This window comes from Monodon monoceros, unplaced genomic scaffold (assembly GCF_005190385.1).
Source record: "Monodon monoceros isolate NGI ecotype Baffin Bay Population unplaced genomic scaffold, NGI_Narwhal_1 Super_Scaffold_5, whole genome shotgun sequence".
In the NCBI taxonomy this organism is placed as follows: Eukaryota; Metazoa; Chordata; class Mammalia; order Artiodactyla; family Monodontidae; genus Monodon; species Monodon monoceros.
The window spans coordinates 94,008,849-94,028,299 of record NW_021703782.1 but is presented as its reverse complement, the minus strand read 5'-3'; the positions used below and the strand labels follow the sequence as shown (position 1 = coordinate 94,028,299).

At 48.3% G+C, this 19,451-nt stretch overlaps 2 protein-coding genes across 9 annotated transcripts in view; both read right to left on the bottom strand.

Moving 5' to 3' along the window:
• Positions 1-11,531, bottom strand: part of TMEM268 (transmembrane protein 268) — a 32,056-nt gene extending 20,525 nt beyond the window's left edge. For 2 of the 8 annotated variants that reach the window (XM_029202572.1, XM_029202573.1), the window contains exons 1-2: positions 3,428-3,870; positions 1,456-1,642 (exon numbers count right to left, since the gene is read on the bottom strand). In XM_029202572.1, the coding sequence (XP_029058405.1) occupies positions 1,456-1,642; positions 3,428-3,850 (610 nt within the window). In that variant the 5' untranslated portion in view covers positions 3,851-3,870. Of the gene's footprint in view, positions 1-1,455; positions 1,643-2,225; positions 2,626-2,945; positions 3,232-3,427; positions 3,871-4,699; positions 4,813-4,888; positions 5,000-9,560; positions 9,885-10,823 lie in introns of those variants that run through there. The other 6 variants (XM_029202576.1, XM_029202575.1, XM_029202578.1 and 3 more) reach the window with 6 other exon arrangements.
• A 454-nt stretch (positions 11,532-11,985) lies between these two features.
• Positions 11,986-18,627, bottom strand: ATP6V1G1 (ATPase H+ transporting V1 subunit G1). Its single transcript, XM_029202581.1, has 3 exons — positions 18,441-18,627; positions 14,790-14,890; positions 11,986-12,863 (listed from the first exon to the last, which is right to left on the bottom strand). The coding sequence occupies exons 1-3, from the start codon at positions 18,520-18,522 to the stop codon at positions 12,690-12,692; spliced, it is 357 nt and encodes a 118-aa protein (XP_029058414.1). The 5' UTR covers positions 18,523-18,627; the 3' UTR covers positions 11,986-12,689.
• Between the last annotated feature and the right edge of the window lie 824 nt (positions 18,628-19,451).

The following is a 19,451-nucleotide window of genomic DNA, read 5'->3' as shown; positions in this document are numbered from 1 at the left end:
TGTGTGTGTGTGTGTGTGTGTGTGTGTGTGTGTGTGTGTGTGTGTGTACAGGGAGCTATTTCCTATAAAGGGGCAAGAACTAGCTTGCCAAAAACCAGTAGAGCTATATCTTCAAAGAGCTGAAGGTAAATTATTCCATTCCATTTCATTCTACTGGTGTGTGTGTATGTGAACTGCTTTCCTAATAACAGTAGTCATAAAAGGAACCCTTGTTTTTAAGTTTTAAATCATCTAAGAAACAAGCCACAATGCAAAATGCCATCTCCCCTTGCCTATGCCCAGCCACTCATTCATTCATTCATTCATTCATTCAACAAAATACTTATTGAGCATCTACTATGAGCAAAGGGCTTCCCTGGTGGCGCAGTGGTTAAAAATCCGCCTGCCAATGCAGGGGACACGGGTTCGAGCCCTGGTCTGGGAAGATCCTACATGCCGCAGAGCAACTAAGCCCGTGCGCCACAACTACTGAGCCGGCGCTCCAGAACCCGTAAGTCAAAACTCCTGAAGCCCGGGTGCCGAAAGCCCGTGCTCTGCAACAAGAGAAGCCACTGCAATGAGAAGGCCACGCACTGCAACAAAGAGTAGCCTCCGCTCACCGCAACTAGAGAAAGCCTGCACACAGCAACAAAGACCCAATGCAGTGAAAAATAAAGAAATAAAATAAATAATAATAAAATTTTTAAAATAATAATACTATGGGCCAAGCCATGTGCTAAGTACTATAGACACAGTGATGAACAAAGCAAAACAGGGACCCTGCACTCGTGGAGCTTACATTCTAGTGAGGAAACTGGACATTCAACACTTTATTACACAGGTAATTATTTAATTACAGACTGGTAATTGCTATAGGGAGAAAAAGGAATATATCAGAGGGTCCCGGCTTAGGCTGGGCCATCAGGAGAGGATTCACCATGGAAGGGATATCTGAACTTAGCTCTGAAGGATGGATGGAAATTAAGCAGGGAAAGGGAGGCAGGGAAAGGGCATAACACACAGCAGGGACAGCAGGTACAAAGGTCCTGGGGCAGGGCAGCATGGCAGGAACAGAGAACAGGGGCAGCAAGAGCCATTTAGGCAGGCCTGGCAAGCTGGAGAATGATAGATCTTCATGCTAAGCCTAATGGGAAACACTGAAACAGAAAGCGATTTGGTTGGCTGTGCATTTTAAAAAATCTCTCTGAAACACCATGCAGAAAACAGAAGAGGCAAGGAGGAAAGGTGCTAGGAAGGTACAGCAGGGATCCTGGCAGAGGGCAGTCTAAGGAGTTGGTGACAGAGAGAAGAGGTAGAAATGACAGAAAGTGGCCTGGAAACACATCCCCAAATGCCCACCCTTATCTAAAGACACTTTTGTGCCCCTCCGCTCCCCTCCCCTCAATCATACTATGTGAGTCCAGTTCAGCATCCTGGGGGGATAGGGGAGGAAGGAATTAAGAGTCATGATCCTACCTTGCCCCCAGCCAGGAGGGCTCCCGCCAGGCAGGGCGCTCCACCCAGGGGAGGAGGTGGGCAAGGGGCCAGCCGCCCCGCCGGGGTCCATCTGCGGTTCACATGCCATAGCAGAGCCAGCAGGATTTCTGCTTCCCCTTCTCAGAGCTGTGGTGCATCCTGGAGCAGCCAGCTCAGCTTTGCCTGCCTTCAGAAAACAACATCACGAGAAAGAAGTTCAGGCCTGGTCCTGGGCAGGCCAGGCTCCTCAGGCTCTCAAGGCCAAATCCATCACCAGACCAGTGAGAGCCACCCAGAGTCTTCCCTTGGACTGTGAACTTGCTGATATGCTGAGGAACGTTCTCAGAGGGAGTGAGGGGCAAGGGCTAAAACCCTTCAAGGTCTTGGCTGAGACTTCCTCTGCTCTGGGATCTTCTCCAGCTCAGACACATCGAGGGACCCACAGAGAACTCACGAGCTGACCAGGCCCCACTCCCAGGCATCTGGGATTTCCCTTCCTGACTGAGTACAGGATAGATATATATTCATCATGGGGAGCCGTGTTTATACAAAGCAGCAAAATGTTATGAAAAGAAAAGAGCAAGGACTTTAGCACCAAAAGACCTAGATTTGAACCTTCACTCAGCCCTCACATGCTCTGGGACATTCACTGCCAGGTACTTAACTCCCTGAGCCGTTCTGACCTCATCTGTAAAATGGGTTCAGGGAGGCCTATCTGGCATAGCTGCTGTGGGGGTAACACAAGGAAACATAAGTATGGCATCCAGTACCCTGCTCATCGTAAGGCCCATTTCCTCACAGGTTTCTCCCATTTAACAGGGTCAAAGATGTGACATGACCTGCCCAAGGTGGGATGGCTGGGAGCTGTGGAGACAGGAGATGGACCAGGCTATCCAGCTGCAGAATACAAGCCCCTCATGCCCATGTCCCTGAACCTCAGCACCCAGCTCTGGCTATCGCTGAGCCTCCTCCTTAAACCACCTTAAAAAAGACTGGGTCGGGCTTCCCTGGTGGCGCAGTGGTTGAGAGTCTGCCTGCCGATGCAGGGGACGCAGGTTTGTGCCCAGTCTGGGAGGATCCCACATGCTGCGGAGCGGCTGGGCCCGTGAGCCGTGGCCGCTGGACCTGCGCGTCCGGAGCCTGTGCTCCGCAATGGGAGAGGCCACAGCAGTGAGAGGCCCGCGTACCACAAAAAAAAAAAAAAAAAAAAGACTGGGTAGAGGGAGACTGCATTTCCCAGGTGTGATCTAGTAACAAGCTCCAGTTGGCATCTGAACTGCCAAGCTGTGGGATGGCAGGGACCACCTCCCCTTACCTAGCCCAAGCCTGGCACACAGCAGGCACTCCCAAATATCACTGAGTACCGGTCAGTCATATCACCCCTTACTTCCTCCTTCTTATCTTGCATCCCCCAAGAGGCATGAAAGCGACAACAGCCCAAGGATGTCAGCCCTGCACTTGGCAATAACTGAGGCCCTTTGCTGCCTCACCTGATTATATCCTAGGCCCAGGAGACAAACAGAATCCTTGGATCCATTTTCCAGACCAGGAACCCAGGGACATCATAGCTAGGAACGTGCTGCCCAGAGAAGCTGTACTGGAATCTCAGAAAGGTCCTTGAGCCCACCCTCCCTCCTCCAGGCAGGAGGGACCACCCACAAGCTGGGACTGCACAGACATCCTTCCAGACTGCATGGAAGGTTCATTAGTTGCAAAATCCCACAACTAGACATTGTCTTTGGGAAGAAGAAATCCCAGCACCCCAGTTGGCCCAATTAGCCTCCACAAAGTCCCAACCAGGAGAATTCATTCACCTGAAGGCCATTTAGCGTAATGGATAAAAGCAACCTGCACAGTCCTGCCACTTCCCACGTGTACGACCTGGAGCAAGTGACTTGTATCTGCCTCAGTTTCTACACATGTAAATGGGAATAATGTAATGAGGCTGTTGTGAGGTTTAAAGAATTCATACCTGAATCACTCGAGAGCAGCACGGGGCAAAAAGGAATATAGCAATCATTATTTTTACTCCACAGACACTCCCTAAGAACCTTCTAGTGCCAGGCCCTGTGCTTTCTAAACTATAAAACCGGAAATAAAGTCCTAAGTCCCTGTTCAGCCCTCCCTGCTGGGTACCACCATCTGGTGGGAAAGAGAAACTCAGAGAAAGAGAAATAACAAACAGACAATGACCAAAGAAGGCAGTCAGAGGGGGCCGGCAGTGCCTTGGAATGAGGGAAGAGTGTTTCAGGAGGCTTCTTGGAGCAGGGAAAGAGGCTCCTGGCTTGGCAAAGGTAGAGCAAGAGAAGCGGCTACCAAGTAGGGAGAGGTACAAACCAGAGGCCAGGATGGGCCCAATCAGGGCAGCCTCTGCACTCACCCTGCAGCCCCTCATCCAACCTGGAGGCTGCAGAGGGCACGAGGGCTGTTGGAAAGACTGGCCAAGGGCAGGTGCTGAGCCATCACCCATCAGTGTGTCCTGACCTGCCACCCCACTCAGCCCTGCACTAGCCCTAGGGGACAAGGGAGGGAGGGAGAGGCACCAGGGGTGGAGTCAGAGCCAGGGAGCGAGCACAGCCCTGAGGTTCCTGTAACTAACGGGTCATCCACTTCCCAGCTTCCTTAACTCCCACTGCTGATTCCACTTAACCAGACCTTCCAGTTATCCATCTTTTTGAGCTGAGTGGCAAGCCTCTGCAAAGGAAGATATCCTAAAAGTCCCGCTGAGCAAAGGTCTCCATTTCTGCAGACACTGAGTGCCCAGCTTCCCCAGGAGGCCCTGTGCCTCACTGAGGGGTGTGCATGTGTGCCTTCGTGTGTGCTGGGGGAGAAGGGGACTCCTACAGTTTTCACATGTCAGGTTTTGTTTTGTTAAACTGGAAAGTCCCAACAAGGGACCACAGAGGGTCTGTCACAGTAGTTTTGCGGTGGAAAAGCCTTGAGAGACAATGGCTCCAAGCTCTCCACTTTCCACATGAGAAAATTAAGACCCAGAAACGAAAGTGAACTCTCCAAGGTCAAGAAGCCAGGTGGGGGATGGAGCCACAACGGAACCGAGCTCATTCGGGCAAGGGATGCTCCGCCGCATCTGGCCTTGGCCTTGGGCAGCTGAGTCTAGCTTCAGGTTCTGCCCTCAGGTCTCCTCCCGGGTCTGCTGCCTCTGGGCCTCCCTCACCCTGAAATCACTCCCACTGTCCCAAGCCCACCGGCTCCCAGGAGCCGCCCGAGAGCAGCTCCCACTTACGACAGAGGGAAATGGGGCCCAAAGGCGCAGGAAGAAAGCGGACGCGGCCCGCGGCGCCCACTCCAGACCAAGACACGGGAGCCCAGCGGCAGCACGGGACCCGCGCGGCTCAAATCGGGGCTCGCGGCCGCCCGCGCTCGGGCCCGCGCACAAACACAGGGGGCGCGCCCCGGGCCCGCGCACACTCACCCGTCCGCGCCGCCGTCGCCGCCCTCACCGCCGCCCGGGGGTCCCGGGGACGCCGAAGGTCGGGCGGTGCCGCCGCCCCACAACGCCGCAGCCTCGGGGCACCTCTGCCCGCGCTCCGCCCGCCGCCCGCGCCGCGCGCCGCCCTCCCGGGTCCCGCCCCCGGGCCGGGGCGGCCCCGCGCGGTCACCCCACCGGGAGGAGCCGCCCGCCGGGCTCGCCTCGGGGCCCAGAAGGAAGCCGGCTCCCGGACCCGCTTCGGAACCGAGCTGGGAGCTGCCTTTCATAAGCCGGGCTCCCTCCCGGGACGCCGGGAAGCGCCCCGGCGCTCGCCGACCACGCGCGTCGCTTCTGAGGCGCGGGGGCGGGGTGTCTCCGCGTCCCGGACGGAAAGAGTTCCAACCCCCCTCGGAGCCTCGGTCTCCCCGTCGTGGTCCAGCCCATGTCTGACAGTCACGGGACCCGGTGGATGAAGAAATATTTGGACCAGAAATTTCTTAGGGACTTGTTTTTTAATGAAAAGTTATATGTGCACTGTGTTAACAGCATCGGTTTGGGGATCAGGCTCCCTGAGCTCTAAGCCAGGTGTCTCCGATTTTTAGGTCATCTTCGCTATAGTGTTTAACCTCTCTGTGCCTTAGTTTTCTGTAAACAACAGATGATACTGTTTCATGGGATTGTGTAAAGCTCTAATCAGATAATCGGTGTGAAGTGTACACAACTGCAGGACTCATGATGGCCGCTCACTAGACGTTGGCTGCCACCCCCAGCACCATCACTCGAGACTTCAGGGGTGTCTACAGTGACAACTAACCCCTTCCCTGAGAAAAGCACTAACCTTGCGTACATTTCCATAGAAACGTATGGACAGATGTGTACACTGTGCATTTACACAAAAGGGAACCTGTTCTATTCTGTTGGACACCCTGCTTTTTCATTCAGCAAAGTTCCTTGGCATTCACCTCATGCCAGAACACTCCCCTCTGTCTCGTTTCTTTTTAAGGGGTGCGCACTCACCTCCATGTATTGTAATAGGAAGGCTCTTTCTTTCCTTTGCCTCTCTCCGCTCGTGGACATGTAAGGGGAATTCCCACTCTTGCTCACAGGCCTTGCTGGGATGGACATAGCCACAGTGCCGGGTACATGCCACAGGCTGCCTATCTACAAGTGGACTTGCCGAGTCAGAATATGGGTGCAATTTTAATTTCAGCAGCTATAGCTGTGTTCATGCTCTGCCAGAGGCCGAGGTGGAGTGCCTGGGGACACGAGCAGAGCAGTGACTGAGGAATAAGCACCTGATGCTGCCCGGGCAGCGTCCGCATTCATCAGACAAGTGGGCATCCAGGAAGCAGGCTACGAAAAATTAGTTTATTCGTTTATTCATCAAAAGATCGACACCGAGGGCCTGCCGAGTGCCAGCCATTGTTCTGGGTACCACTGAGCAAGACACACAAGATCTCTATTTAGTTTGCCTAATTTCCCAACACACAATCTGGGGGCATGGGAGCAAGATTCATGGGCTGTTGGGGAGTTCTCCTACCTGCTGACTGGATGTTGAAAGGGATCCTGGGACAGGTGTGTGAACTGGTCACCATCTAAATTCTGCCTCCCGGGCTTCCCTGGTGGCGCAGTGGTTGGGAGTCTGCCTGCTAGTGCAGGGGACACGGGTTCAAGCCCTGGTCTGGGAGGATCCCACATGCCGCGGAGCAACTAGGCCCGTGAGCCACAGCTGCTGAGCCTGCGTGTCTGGAGCCTGTGCTCCGCAACGAGAGAGGCCGCGAAAGTGGGAGGCCCGCGCACCGCGATGAAGAGTGGCCCCCCTTGCCACACCTGGAGAGGGCCCTCGCACAGAAACGAAGACCCAACACAGCAAAAAATAAAATAGGTTTAATTTTTTTTTTAAATAATAAATAAATAAATCCTGCCTCCCCAGCAAGGCCTACCTCCTACATGAAGCCAGATGTCATACTCCTGCCCTTTCTGCTGAGCTACCTTCACTCTGCATTCTCACTGCCTGTCTCTCTAGCTTGAACATTGACACATCAGCCTCCTTTGCTAAGGAGGCAGAAGACGTGGACCTTTGGAACTGGCTGACCAGGCTCCACCACTCACTGGCATGTGAACTTGCACAGGCCAGTTCCCCTCTCTGAGTTTCAATTCCCTCATTTATAAAAGGATAAGAATATCTGCTAAACTGAGAGATTTTAAGAATTAAATGAGATGATGAAGTACTTGGCAGAAAGTGCTGAGTAAAAGTGAACTGCAGGCTTCTCATTGTGGTGGGTTCTCTTGTTGCGGAGCATGGGCTCTAGGCGCACGGGCTTCAGTGGTTGTGGCACGAGGGCTCAGTAGTTGTGGCTCGCAAGAAGCCCGTGCACCACAGCGAAGGGTAGCCCCTGCTCGCCACAACTAGAGAAAGCCCTTGTGCAGCAACGAAGACCCAATGCAGCCATAAATAAATTTTTAAAAAAGAAAAAAGTGAACTTCATTTCTGGGCAATTCTTTTGCATCTCCAAAAATACAGTAAATGGCAAGGCCTAGCACTATGGCGTGAGGGAATGGGGGCTCCATGGAGAATGGAGAAAGATGAATGAAATCTGATAAAAGGTGAGTAATACCTAGTAAAGTCCACTGGAAAGCAGTCTTCAGTGGCGCTATCTTGATGGATTCACAAGGCTCTCTGTGGTAGGCCCAAGCCCCTCCCCACCCCCCAGCCTATCCTGTACTCATCTTTACCCACTGTCCCCCAACCTCTGAAAACCCTAAGCTCCAAGAGCACAGACCATCTCTCGTTCCTCCTACACCTGTGCTCTCTCTCACTTCCAGTTCTCAGTGGTTGCCATCCCTCTCCCTCTGGAATGTAACCCTCAAACCTCATCCTCACCTCGTTGCCCAGATAACTGACACATTCTCAGGTCTCAGCTGAAAGGGCCCTTCTTCTAGGAGCCCTCTCCTGTCCTGAGCCCAGGCCAGTTCCCCATTCTTATAGTTACTCTTCCTTAACCTATGGCCACACCTAGCACTCGCTATGGTCAATGTTCAGTGTCCCCTTTCCCAAAAGGAGAATAAACCTTTGGGGCACAGGGCTGTTTCTGCCCATGCTCAGAGCTGGCCCCCAGCTATTGTTACACACATCTGAATTAGAGAATGAATGGCTATGAATGAAATTATCAGGGCCTCAACTACAGACAAATCCAAATAACCACAAACCCCAGCCAAAGCCACCCTTACTCAGCAATTAGCCCCTTCGTCCTGTCATGTTTGCAAGGGTTACAGGCCCATGTCTGAGGGTTAGCTGCCAACTAGCTGGCAACCTTGGTGAAGCAAGAGGGAAAGAACTTCTTCCTGGCCTGGAAGAATCTTCAAGTGTGGCAGCAGACAGGACAGGAGAGAGCCTCAGAACCATGGGATGAGTAAGTGAAAAGGCAAAGATCGAAAATTAGATCTTGTTTTTTGGAATCTGCCTGCCAGTTGTAGAGTCACTGACTTTCTCTTTTAGAAACACACTGCTTGAAACACTGCCATAGAACACACTGAACTAAATCATACAGCAACCCAGGCTGGGAAGTCAGGCAGACCTGGGTTCAAATCTAGGCTTGGCCACTAATTAGAGCCATCTTAAAGAGTATTTCCAAAAGCACGCCCCACAGTACGTTCCATTGCTCCTGGCTCCATTACATTGATTCGAAATCCTGGGAGTGACATCACACAGTGAGTACTCCCCTGTAAGATACGCACGGGAGAGCTTGGGCCTAGACACACCACTGTCCTTGGCAGGAATGTGCAGGGAGTTAGACAAGTCACATGCTATTTGTCAGGAAACTGGGTCAAAACCAGAAGAAATACTTTGGTTTTTTAAAATTTTATTTTTGGCTGCACTGTGCAGCTTGCAGAATCTTAGATCCCCAACCTGGGATCGATCCCGGGGCCCCTACAGTGGAAGCTCGGAGTCCTAACCACTAGACCGCCAGGGAAGTCCCTGGTGAAAGTTTTTAGCGGTCTGGATAGAAGATCAAACCAGCCACAATATTCCCTAAAACCAAAGCCTAATCCAGGGCAAGGCCTTAACTCTGTATAATTGTGAAGGCTGAGAGGTGAGGAAGCTGCAGAGAAAAGTCTGAAGCTAGTGGAGATTGGTTCATGAGGTTTAAGGAAGGAAGCCATCTCCAAGATTCAGTAATTGTTGACGTAAAAGCTGCAGCAAGTTACTCAGAAGATCCAGCTAAGATAATGAATGAAGGTGGCTACACTAAACAAAGGTTTTCAATGTAGACAAAACAGTCTTATGTTGGAAGAAGATGCCATCTAGGACTTTCATAGCTAGAGAGGAGTCAGTGCCTGGCTTCAAAGGACAGTCTCTTTTATTAGGGGCTAATGCAGCTGGTGACTTGAAGTTGAAGCCAATGTTCACTGACCACTCTGAAAATCCTAGGGCCCTTAAGAACTGTGCTACATCTACTCTGCCTGTGCTCTATAAATAGAACAACAAAGCCTAGATGACAGCACATTTGTTTACAACATGGTTTACCGAACATTTGAAACCCACTGTTGAGACCCACTACTTGGGGAAAAAAGATGCCTTTCAAAATATTCTTGCTCGTGAACAATGCACGTCGTCACTAGCTGGCATGGAGAAAGCTACTGTCTGCAATTAAAACAGAGATTTTTTACTCACCAAATAACCACAGGATCTGCCTCATCTCTTAGCCTCCCTTGCAGTCAGGTTGGCTCACGTGATGCACGAGGGTCAGTGAGCTGAGAACAAGTGTCATTTATTTCAGGACGTAAGCATAGACGAGCTGGTGCACGTTTGCCAACTTTTTCTTCCCTTGCCTCTGGAATCATGGGAACCATGTGCTAAAATGGTAGAACCACAGAGTGGAGGTGATCTGAATCACTGCATCACCACATGGAGAACAGCTGCCTTGGTCACCCAACACGTATCAAACATTGTAAGAAATCTTTGTTGTATTAAGCCACTGAGACTTCAGAGTACATCCTATACCAACAAATAAGAGCTATTATTAGACATATAATCAAGGATGATTAGGGTGAGAAGAGGAGAACCAAATTTTGGAAAATTAGGACACAATTTTTGAGTACCTAGAATGTTCCAGGGATCGTGTGGTACTTTCAATAATTTTGTTGTTGCTTTAACAGTAGTTGTCAACTGGGTGGTTTTGATCCCCAGGGGACAGTTGACCACGTCTGGGGACATTTTTGGTTGTCACAACTGACAGGGTACTACTGGCATCCAGTGGGCAGAAGTCAAGGACACTGCTGACCGTGGTCTGGATACACTTAGCAATACCAGGAGTAAAGTCCTAACAAAACCAGGTATAGTTTGGGACATATTAGGATCGAGATGCTTACCAGATAACTGAATGAAAATATCAAATAAACAATCTGAGAATTCTAGAGTTCAGGACAGTTGGAGATACAAATTTGGGTCTTCAATATAGATGGTATCAAAGCCATGAAATGTAGATGGTCTCAAATGGGGACGTAGAGACACACAAGAACAAAACCACAGGAAAAGATGCGGAGGAACCAGCAAGAGACTGGAGAGGCAAGGCAGCACACGGCTGCAGAAGGGAGGCTAAGAAAGTGGCTCAAGAAGAAATAGCCAACCCTGTCCAATGATACTGAAGGTCAAGCAGGCAGAGGATTGGACCCCAACTAGGTCATCATTGCTGACCCTGACGAGCAAGCAGTTTCAATGGCATGGCAAGCCTGACTGGAGTGCCTGAACAGTACAAAATGGAAAAGCTCGTATAGAAAATTCTTATGAGGAATTCTGCGAGAGGGAACAGCAACTAGAGACGGAAGTGGCCTGAGATCCACCCATCCTCAGTCACATAAAAGATACAATTTTTTAAAAGGCCCTCTAATTCCCCCATAGTTTCAGCACAATGTTCTTTCAATTGTTTCTACGTACCAGATATTATCTTGCAGCGGAAGACTTTCAGCTTCTAGGGGGTCAGAGGGCATTTTTTTTTTAATATAAATTTATTTTTGGCTGCGTTGGGTCCTCGTTGCTGCGCGGGCTTTCTCTAGTTGCGGCAAGCAGGGGCTACTCTTCTTTGCAGTGCGTGGGCTTCTCGTTGTGGTGGCTTTGCTTGCTGCAGAGCATGGGCTCCAGGAGCGTGGGCTTCAGTAGTTGTAGCTGGCAGGCTCTAGAGCGCAGGCTCAGTAGTTCCGCGGCACGTGGGATCTTCCCAGACCAGGGCTCGAACCTGTCCCCTGCATTAGCAAGCAGATTCTTAACCACTGTGCCACCAGGGAAGTCCAGAGGGCATTTAATTCTTAAGTGCTAGAGTGAAGTTACTATAGGTACTGCACTCAGCATTTAGCCCACCAGGAAGGAAACACGCTTGATAACCTGTCCAAGGCTGCCCCAGGACAGGGTGCTCTAGAGAAAAGGCAAACTTCAGATCTACTAGTTGCTTGCTGTTTTGTGTGTGTGTGTGGTTTTTTTTTTTTAATTTTTTGGCTGCGATGAGTCTTCATTAGGGCGAACAGGCTCAGTAGCTGCAGAGCAATGGCTGAGTTGCTCCGCGGCACGTAGGATCTTAGTTCCCTGACCAGGGATCGAACCCTTGTCCCTTGCATTGGAAGGTGGATTCTTTTTTTTTTTTTTGCGTTATGCGGGCCTCTCACTGTTGTGGCCTCTCCCGTTGCGGAGCACAGGCTCTGGACGCGCAGGCCCAGAGGCCATGGCTCACGGGCCCAGCCGCTCTGCAGCATGTGGGATCCTCCGGACCGGGGCACGAACCCGTGCCCCCTGCATCGGCAGGCGGACTCTCAGCCACTGCGCCACCAGGGAAGCCCTGGAAGGTGGATTCTTAACCACTGGACCACCAGGGAAGTCCCCTGCTTGCTGTTTTTCAAAACAGTTGTTGGGTGAAATGACCCAAGGAAGTGATTTCCTTCCTGCTAAGATATGCACCATGAATATTTTCTAAGTATGTATGAGAATGTGTGTGATACATGTGCTAATTTAATTTCCTTAGTGAAATTCTGCAGAACATCTGGGTCAAAGTGCATTTTGCATTATCAAAGAGGATGAAGCAGAGGGGAAAAATACGCATGACAGAGTCTTGACTTTTAAATGATTATTCATACAGTATCAGTACACCAAGCAGTGACATGCAACAAGTTCTTGAATTCTGTCATCTAGTAATTTTAAATAAGAGAAACCAAAAGCAGCCCAGTACTAGTACCCACTAACTCCTAGCCGGAAAGGACTATTTTAAGGCCGGCTGTTCACATAGGTTACAAGTAACTATTTACTACTTTTTCATAGATAAAGCCCCTGACCGTCAAGAAAGAGTTAGGGAAAAAAAAAAAATTTAATCCCTTTCTTTCTTAAGAAAATTGTTTTTTTTTTAAACTATATCTAAGGTCATAGGAAGGAACCTTCATGATCTAACTTTTGAACAAGTAGAGTTGCAACATAAAGCTATGACATAAAATTAAAAGAAAAAAAAAACTATATCTAAGAAAGAAAAAGTCAGTGTTCATAATATGCCACTCGAGCGAAAAGGTATAGGAAAACAGACAACATATACCCATTAAGTTTCTAAGAAATGTGAGGTAAAAAGATAAAATCTTTGGATAGGCCATAAGTTTGTACAAAGAAGCTATGATTGCTATTCTGCAAAAAGTGAAGGGACCTATTATATAATATACAGAAATTATTTAATGCCTTTTCACAAGAATATAACCCAAGCCTTGTTAAAGCCTCATATTCTATGAAGGCATCTAAAATGCCAATCCACGGCACAGCGCTTTTGCTCTTCCCCTATCCGTTTATGCGGTAATTCTCATGGATTTCTGGCCGGATGTCACAGACAAAGGCCAAGAGGTTATCCAGGACCTCATCCCTGTTCTGCCGGAAGTAGGTCTGAAGGATGGTCATCTTCTCCTGGGTGTCCTTCTCCACTTCAGTGCTGCAACTGCCGTGGGATCCCAGAGCCTGGAGTCGGGGAGCAATGACAGAGGGAACGTCAGGACGATGCTCCGGCTGGGCAGGAACAACATTTAATAAGCAACGTTCTGACTTTTGAAGAAACCCAGTCTCATAATGAATATAAGTAATCAGCAGCATGACTGAAGAGCGTGAGAGAAGTCAGGGTTCCACAGTCACATCCCTCTACAGCCTCACGTGCAGCCTTAACCAGAGACTGGAATGAACCTAAAGACCTAACAACTGAGGCCTGGTGGTTAGTAATATGTCTCCTTGTGTGGTTTTAAAGGGAGTAGATACATGGTGTTTTTAAAAAAAAAAAAAAAAAAAAAAAAGCTCTTAAAAAATAACACAAGGGCAATACAATTTAGAAGGAATATAGAGTTTCACCATTACTGGTTAATGTTTTAGCTCTTAAGTTCAACAGTGGTTTCACCAGTATTAAGAATACGTGACATCTGTTCTTTCAAGTAGAAATATTCTACAAGAATACACAAGAAACTGTTAACAGTGGTTATCTCTAAAGAGGACTGTGGGTCTGGGTGAGAGGGAAACTATCCCTTCATTGTTGCCCTATTTTATTGCTTGAAATTTTTAGTGCATGGATGTCTCACCTCTTCAGTTTCCATTTACAACTTAACACACACACTGATGGACAGATTTTCTTTTACTGTCCACTGTCTTCTCTTTGTTAACTGTTATGCCTACTTTATTAGAATGTGATTTATCAGGTTCTTAAGGTATCACTTTTTTGTGCCTGAATCTTTTCATCACCTAAACTGCTATCGCCTCATTATGAAGGTTTACAACTATATCCCTTCACATTTGTGTAACACATCAGTTTACAGAGCATTCTCTCATATGACCTGTTACCTATTCCTCCATAACCTATGAGGAGGCTATCACTCCCCTTTCTACAGTTGAGGAAACCAGGGCTCAAAGAGGTCCAAGTGGGGCTTCCCTGGTGGCACAGTGGTTGAGAGTCCGCCTGCCGATGCAGGGGACACGGGTTCGTGCCCCGGTCCGGGAAGATCCCACATGCCGCGGAGCGGCTGGGCCCGTGAGCCATGGCCGCTGAGCCTGCGCGTCTGGAGCCTGTGCTCCGCAACGGGAGAGGCCACAACAGAGAGAGGCCTGCAAAAAAACCCAAAAAACCTTAGCCTTTACCTGGGCTTCCAAGCATATAGGTCAATAAATTCCATTTTGCTTAAACCAGTTTGAACTGTTTTCTGCTGCCTGTGTCCAAGAGTCCTGATAGAGGTTCTTTTCTCTACGAAGCCTCCTCCATCCGTTCCCTTTTCCAGAATTTTCCCTACTTTCTCTGTACTTTCTGTATCTGTTTTTGTACTATTATTATATGCATCTTACACATCTTACACATTGTGGTCTAGCCTATACTACTGATAAGTGACTAAAGTGGGGCTCCATGTGATTTATGTTTATGACCATTACAGCCCTCTTCAGTTGTTGGTTTGCATTTTATTACTAAGTGTCCCTGACCACCAGGCACTTTATTACTAAGTGTCCCTGACCACCAGGCTGTACGCTAAACTCCATGAGGGCCATGTCTATTTCTGTTCACAGCTGATCCTCTAGCATCTGGCACACATTAACTGTTCAAAAGATATTTAATAATATCTATATTCAATATATATATTAAATAACTTATCTATATAAATTATCTATATTTAAAATCTAATTATATCTATTAATAACTCAATAATTTAACTGGATAAATGAAGACTAGGATTCAAATGTTAGTTAAAAATTAATCACCTTAAGAGATTCAGCCTAAGCATCCAGTAACCAAATTTTCAAATTTCTACCAGAATCAGAATCTCTGAGCTACGCTGGATATTTTGAGAGCCTAAGGGGAAGAGGAGGAGAAGGAAGCCTCAGGAAACTAAGGCAGTAATGAAAATAAACTGAGCCCACCGCAGCTTCCTTGGCCTTGAATTCCTTCTCCCTCTGCAGGCGGTACTGTTCAATTTCAGCCTGGGCTTCTTCTTTGGCCTGCTTCAGTCTCCTGTTCTTTCCTGTTTTCAAAGGAAGTGGTTAAGAGACAAGCAGAAGAGGAAGCAGAGACTGAGATGGTAAATTCTAATAAACAAGCACAAAGTTTAAAGATACAGTCTCAAGAGACATGCATGGGGAAGAGGGAGAGAGAGAATTCAGAGCTAACTAATAGTACAAGCTCCTGCCTCCTGTACTTAACTAGACTGTACTTCAGAAGGAAGTGACTAGATAAAAAGGACCGCCTTCTATGCCTACAGTAGACCGTAAAAATGATGCAAAAAATTTTGGAATGTGTCAGAATATTCTCTCAATCTCAACTACTAAGAACCAACATAAAATGGGTGACATTAGCCATCTGGGGAATTCTCTCTCTTCCTGAGAAGTAAACACCTAAGTATGCTGCTGACTACAATTGGAGCTCAGCTTAGAAGCTTAGCAGGGAGGCTAATACACTCCCAAGGGACATCAACCTAAACTGTGACTAGTGAAACAGATGATGTAATATTGGAAACTAAAACCCATGCCTGTGCACAAGGAAATAAGTAAAAGTGGTTCTGGGAAGGAATTCTGAATGGGGAGCACTGGACATAAGACTGTACAAGCATCTAAGAAGTGAGGAGACACAGGAGCTCTGCTTTTTAGAAGAGCATAGTTTAACATAAAGCTGGAAAAAGTCTCTAGGTTCTATCAGAGGCTTTATGAAAACAGACCACAAGATCAACCAACAAGTTTCCCTGTTCACCAAACTTCTAAGACACCCAAATGTGATGGTGGGGGAGGGGGGGCAGGTCCTAGACAATCAATTGAGGATTTATTTAATTCAGAGTAAAAGACATCCTGCATCTAAAAGCAAGCTGTTATAATTCATTGTATAGCAACTGCCGAAATCCCAGTCAGCCCACGTAGGTGAATGAAACTGAATTTAACCTTCCACCTCCTGATTAACAACAGGATTTTGAACTGGTGATGACCCCATGACATCAATCCTCCATGAGGCTAGTCTAAAACAATCAATAGGTGTCTAAGCCCCACAAGGACTATTTCTCCAAGTATATATTTACTCCAGTACTATTTAGTGCCTACGATTTAAGGTCTGCCGGAGCCAACTTCTATCCCAATGCCTCACATGCTGTCCTCCTCATCTGCTATATATTCAAAGCCATATTCCAAAGTCAAGGTTCTTTTCCAAACCAACAAATTTTAACATAGCCTGAACATTATGCAGTAGCTCCACGTAATTTCACAATACCACTGTCCCGATCACTCCCAACAACTATGGCTCCCTGAATTAATCACTTAGTAAACCATTCTCCGCCTGTCAGCAAACACCTTCAAAGTTCAATTTTCATTGGCTTCTCTGAAAACCTGAAAATATCTGAGGAGGAAATCATTTCTTTTAAATCTTGTTTTTTGTGGGCCTTACATGGGGAGGCCAGCGTTTTGTTTCACTCCCAATGACAAACCACATACAAATTTTTAAAAAGTTTATGGTCCAAGCAACGATTTCATGAAAAACTGGGGTTGGACCGTTTTACCACATCATGCACTGCCTCTTCCCCATTCCTAGCTGGGTGTGTCAACCATAATTACAGATCAAGAAAGAGAGTAACTTCTTCAAATTATAGGTCTTCTCGATACTTCTGTTCCTAACCACCGCAAATTCTGAGATGTATATTAGCCATAAACTCACTCCTTTAAAACAAGTTCTTTCAGTCACTATGTAATAGCTACCTGAGATATACAAGTCCATGCACCAGGCCTGATGGGATAAAGGAAGATGTATAATATGACCCCTACCTCCAAGGCACTCAGAATCATTCTTACCATATGCCCAATACCTGTCCTTACACTTCCCCCAAATATTCTCACATGCTTCCCAACAGATACAATTTCTGCTGCTGAGCCATCACAGGACAAACTCTGAGAAGTCATTCTGGAAATACTGCGTCAAGGTCATGATCAGAAATACTGCATGAGGAACACAGAACTTCCCAGTCACCAGAGCAAGAATAGAAGACTTGTTCCCATCTCCAGCTCCCTCAAAGAAAGCTTTTCCAATGAAATACAGAGTACCACACAACCCCTAATTGAAAAAGTAAAAGAGCCATGCTTGAAATCTACTTGGGTATGGGATAAGAGTATAAATCCTATTCTGGGGGAAAGCACACCAAGAAATTACTAAGATTAATCGTTTTTGGTATTTTACCCCAGTTATGTTGTTTCCCAGGGTATGGTGATACCATTTTTCTCTGAGCCTCATTTTTCCCATCTGTCAAATAGGAATAGAAACATCTATCTCACCAGATGGGAAACTGAAGATATAAAAGTTAAATCAGACATAGTCCCTATTCTCCAGGAGCTTAGTCTAGTGACTGAGCCATATAAAGAAACAGCTTACTGCACAGTGATGACGGGAATAGGTACTTGGGGAGGACTCCTAGCCTAGTCTGAGGGGAAAAGATGAAGTCAGGGAAGGCTTCCTGGAAGAACTACTGCCTAAATTTTGATATCTGAAGAAGCCTAAGTGTTAGAGGATGAAGAGTAACTAGGAAAAGGCTCTTCCAATCAGGAACCAGCTGTGCAAAGGCTTGCAGGGGAAATCAACCAAGGCGCCTTTGAGCAATCACTATGTCTGGAGCGAGTACCTAAAAGGGAGATTAGAGAAGAAAGCCACAGCCTGATGCAAAAGCACCTCCTACACCCTCTTAAGGAATTTAGGCTTTGTTCTGCAAGCACTAAACGTTTGTTGACTATAGGGGCGGTGGGGAAGTCATATTCGCAATTGAGAGGTATGACTGACTGCAGTGAGGAGAACCAAATGGAAGAGAGGAGGAAGCCTCCCACTCACCAATCTAGATTTGATCTACCTGTTAAGTTCTTGAGCAACCTCACACTTCCCAACTCTAGCCCTCCTCTCACCTGCAATTAATCTACCCTAAATTTGCTTCCTTCACTGGGGCTTTGAATACCGCCATAAAGACCACAGATGTCCCAGGTACTGTGTTTGGCACGTATTAACAGCACTGAAAAAACAAGTGTAAGGAATTAACGAATTAGGCTACTACGGGAGCCTCAGAGAACTTGATGCCCTGGACTAAGATGCTGGCTGCAGGGATGGAGAAAAAGTGAACAAATAAACCTTGGCAACTGACTAAACATGGCGAACGAGGGAGGGTCTGAGACCTGGCAAAAAGGACTGTTTCCAGACTGGGCAAAAGTGTAGATGGTGGCTCCCTACAGTGAGACGGAGGACCCCAAAGGAGTAAGTGCGAAGGGGGAGAACAACGCGTTCCGTTTGGATAATCCACTTTACACACCCCCGAGACCCTAAGAAGGACGTCCACTTTGTCTCCGCGCCCTATCTACTAGCCCACATCGGAGCTCTCAGGCGACCTACAAGACTTCCAAAGCCTCGGATCCAGAGAGCTGCGAGTGCGATTGTAATCAATCCCCCACCCCGCCCCCGGCCCCGTCAGCAGTTTTTCGGGCCTCACCCACCTACCACCTCCCGCGGCCTGCCCGCAACTCTTGGACTCGCGCCACGCCTGGCCGCCCCGACCCCAAACTCACGCTTGCGGGCCTCGGACACCTTCTCGGCGGCCCGCTTCTCGGCCTGGAGCAGCTGCTGGATACCCTGCGACTGACTGGCCATAGCTGCGGCGGCGTTTCCGAGACGCCACAGACAGGCCTAAATTGGCTCTATCGCCCCCTCGGGTCAGCTGACCCGGCTGCCCAAGATCTGCGCCTGCGCCCGCCGCCCCGCGCACCATCACGTGACGTCCGCAACGCCGCGTCAGCTGACTTCGCTTGGCGTCTTGTGACTCGGAGGGGAAGAGGTAAGGTGAGGCGGGGCGAGGCGGGGCGAGGCGGGGCGGGACGGGACGGAGGCGGGAGACCAGAGCGCCTTGACTGCGCCTGCGTAGGACCTGCTGTTGCTGTCTTCCTTGCTCACACGCAGCTCAAGGCCCTTTCAAGGTCTGTCTTTTCTCTGGTTCCATCTTTGTGGCCGCTCTGCGACGTCGTTATTGCAGTAATCCCTCCCTTTACAGTAAGCTCACATCGAGATCCAGAGAGGAGGGGCCAAGTCAAATCACTTTCCACTATTTTGCCCACTGCTGTACTCCCGCCCCTTTTTGGAGTTTTCTTTGGCACTCGGAATATATTTGGGGACAGGCTAAAATTCTTGCCAGGCTCTTGGGTTGGAATCTGAATTGGGAATAGGGAGACTTGGGGTGAAGTCTGCCGCTAATCTGTGTGATTTGAGGAAGGGTGTTTTCCCTTTCTTAACCGAAGTTCAGGAAAGGATTAGTGTTTTTCATAAATATTTGATGAATGCCTGCTCCGACCCGAGACCGCTGTTGGTACTGAGGATACAGCAGAGAGCGAGACCAACAAGGTCCCTGGTGGAGCACGCAGTTGATGGGCAAAACCACATTAAACTAAAGGGAAAATTACAAACTGTGGTAAAGTAATGAAGGAAAAACGCAGGTTGCTCTACGAAGGAATAAGGAAGAGGGGGTGTGGAGGTGACTGTGAAGACTCTCCCAAAGAAGTGGTATTTAAAGTGATATCAGAATAATG

What these genes read in the sequence shown, in the direction of transcription:
- ATP6V1G1 (XM_029202581.1), bottom strand. Translation starts at nt 18,522, where the DNA reads ATGGCCAGTCAGTCGCAGGGTATCCAGCAGCTGCTCCAGGCCGAGAAG. An exon ending in GGTGTCCGAGGCCCGCAAGC is followed by an intron (nt 14,891 to 18,440) that starts GTGAGTTTGGGG and finishes CTTTGAAAACAG; the next exon opens with GAAAGAACAGGAGACTGAAG. An exon ending in TCAAGGCCAAGGAAGCTGCG is followed by an intron (nt 12,864 to 14,789) that starts GTGGGCTCAGTT and finishes CCCCGACTCCAG; the next exon opens with GCTCTGGGATCCCACGGCAG.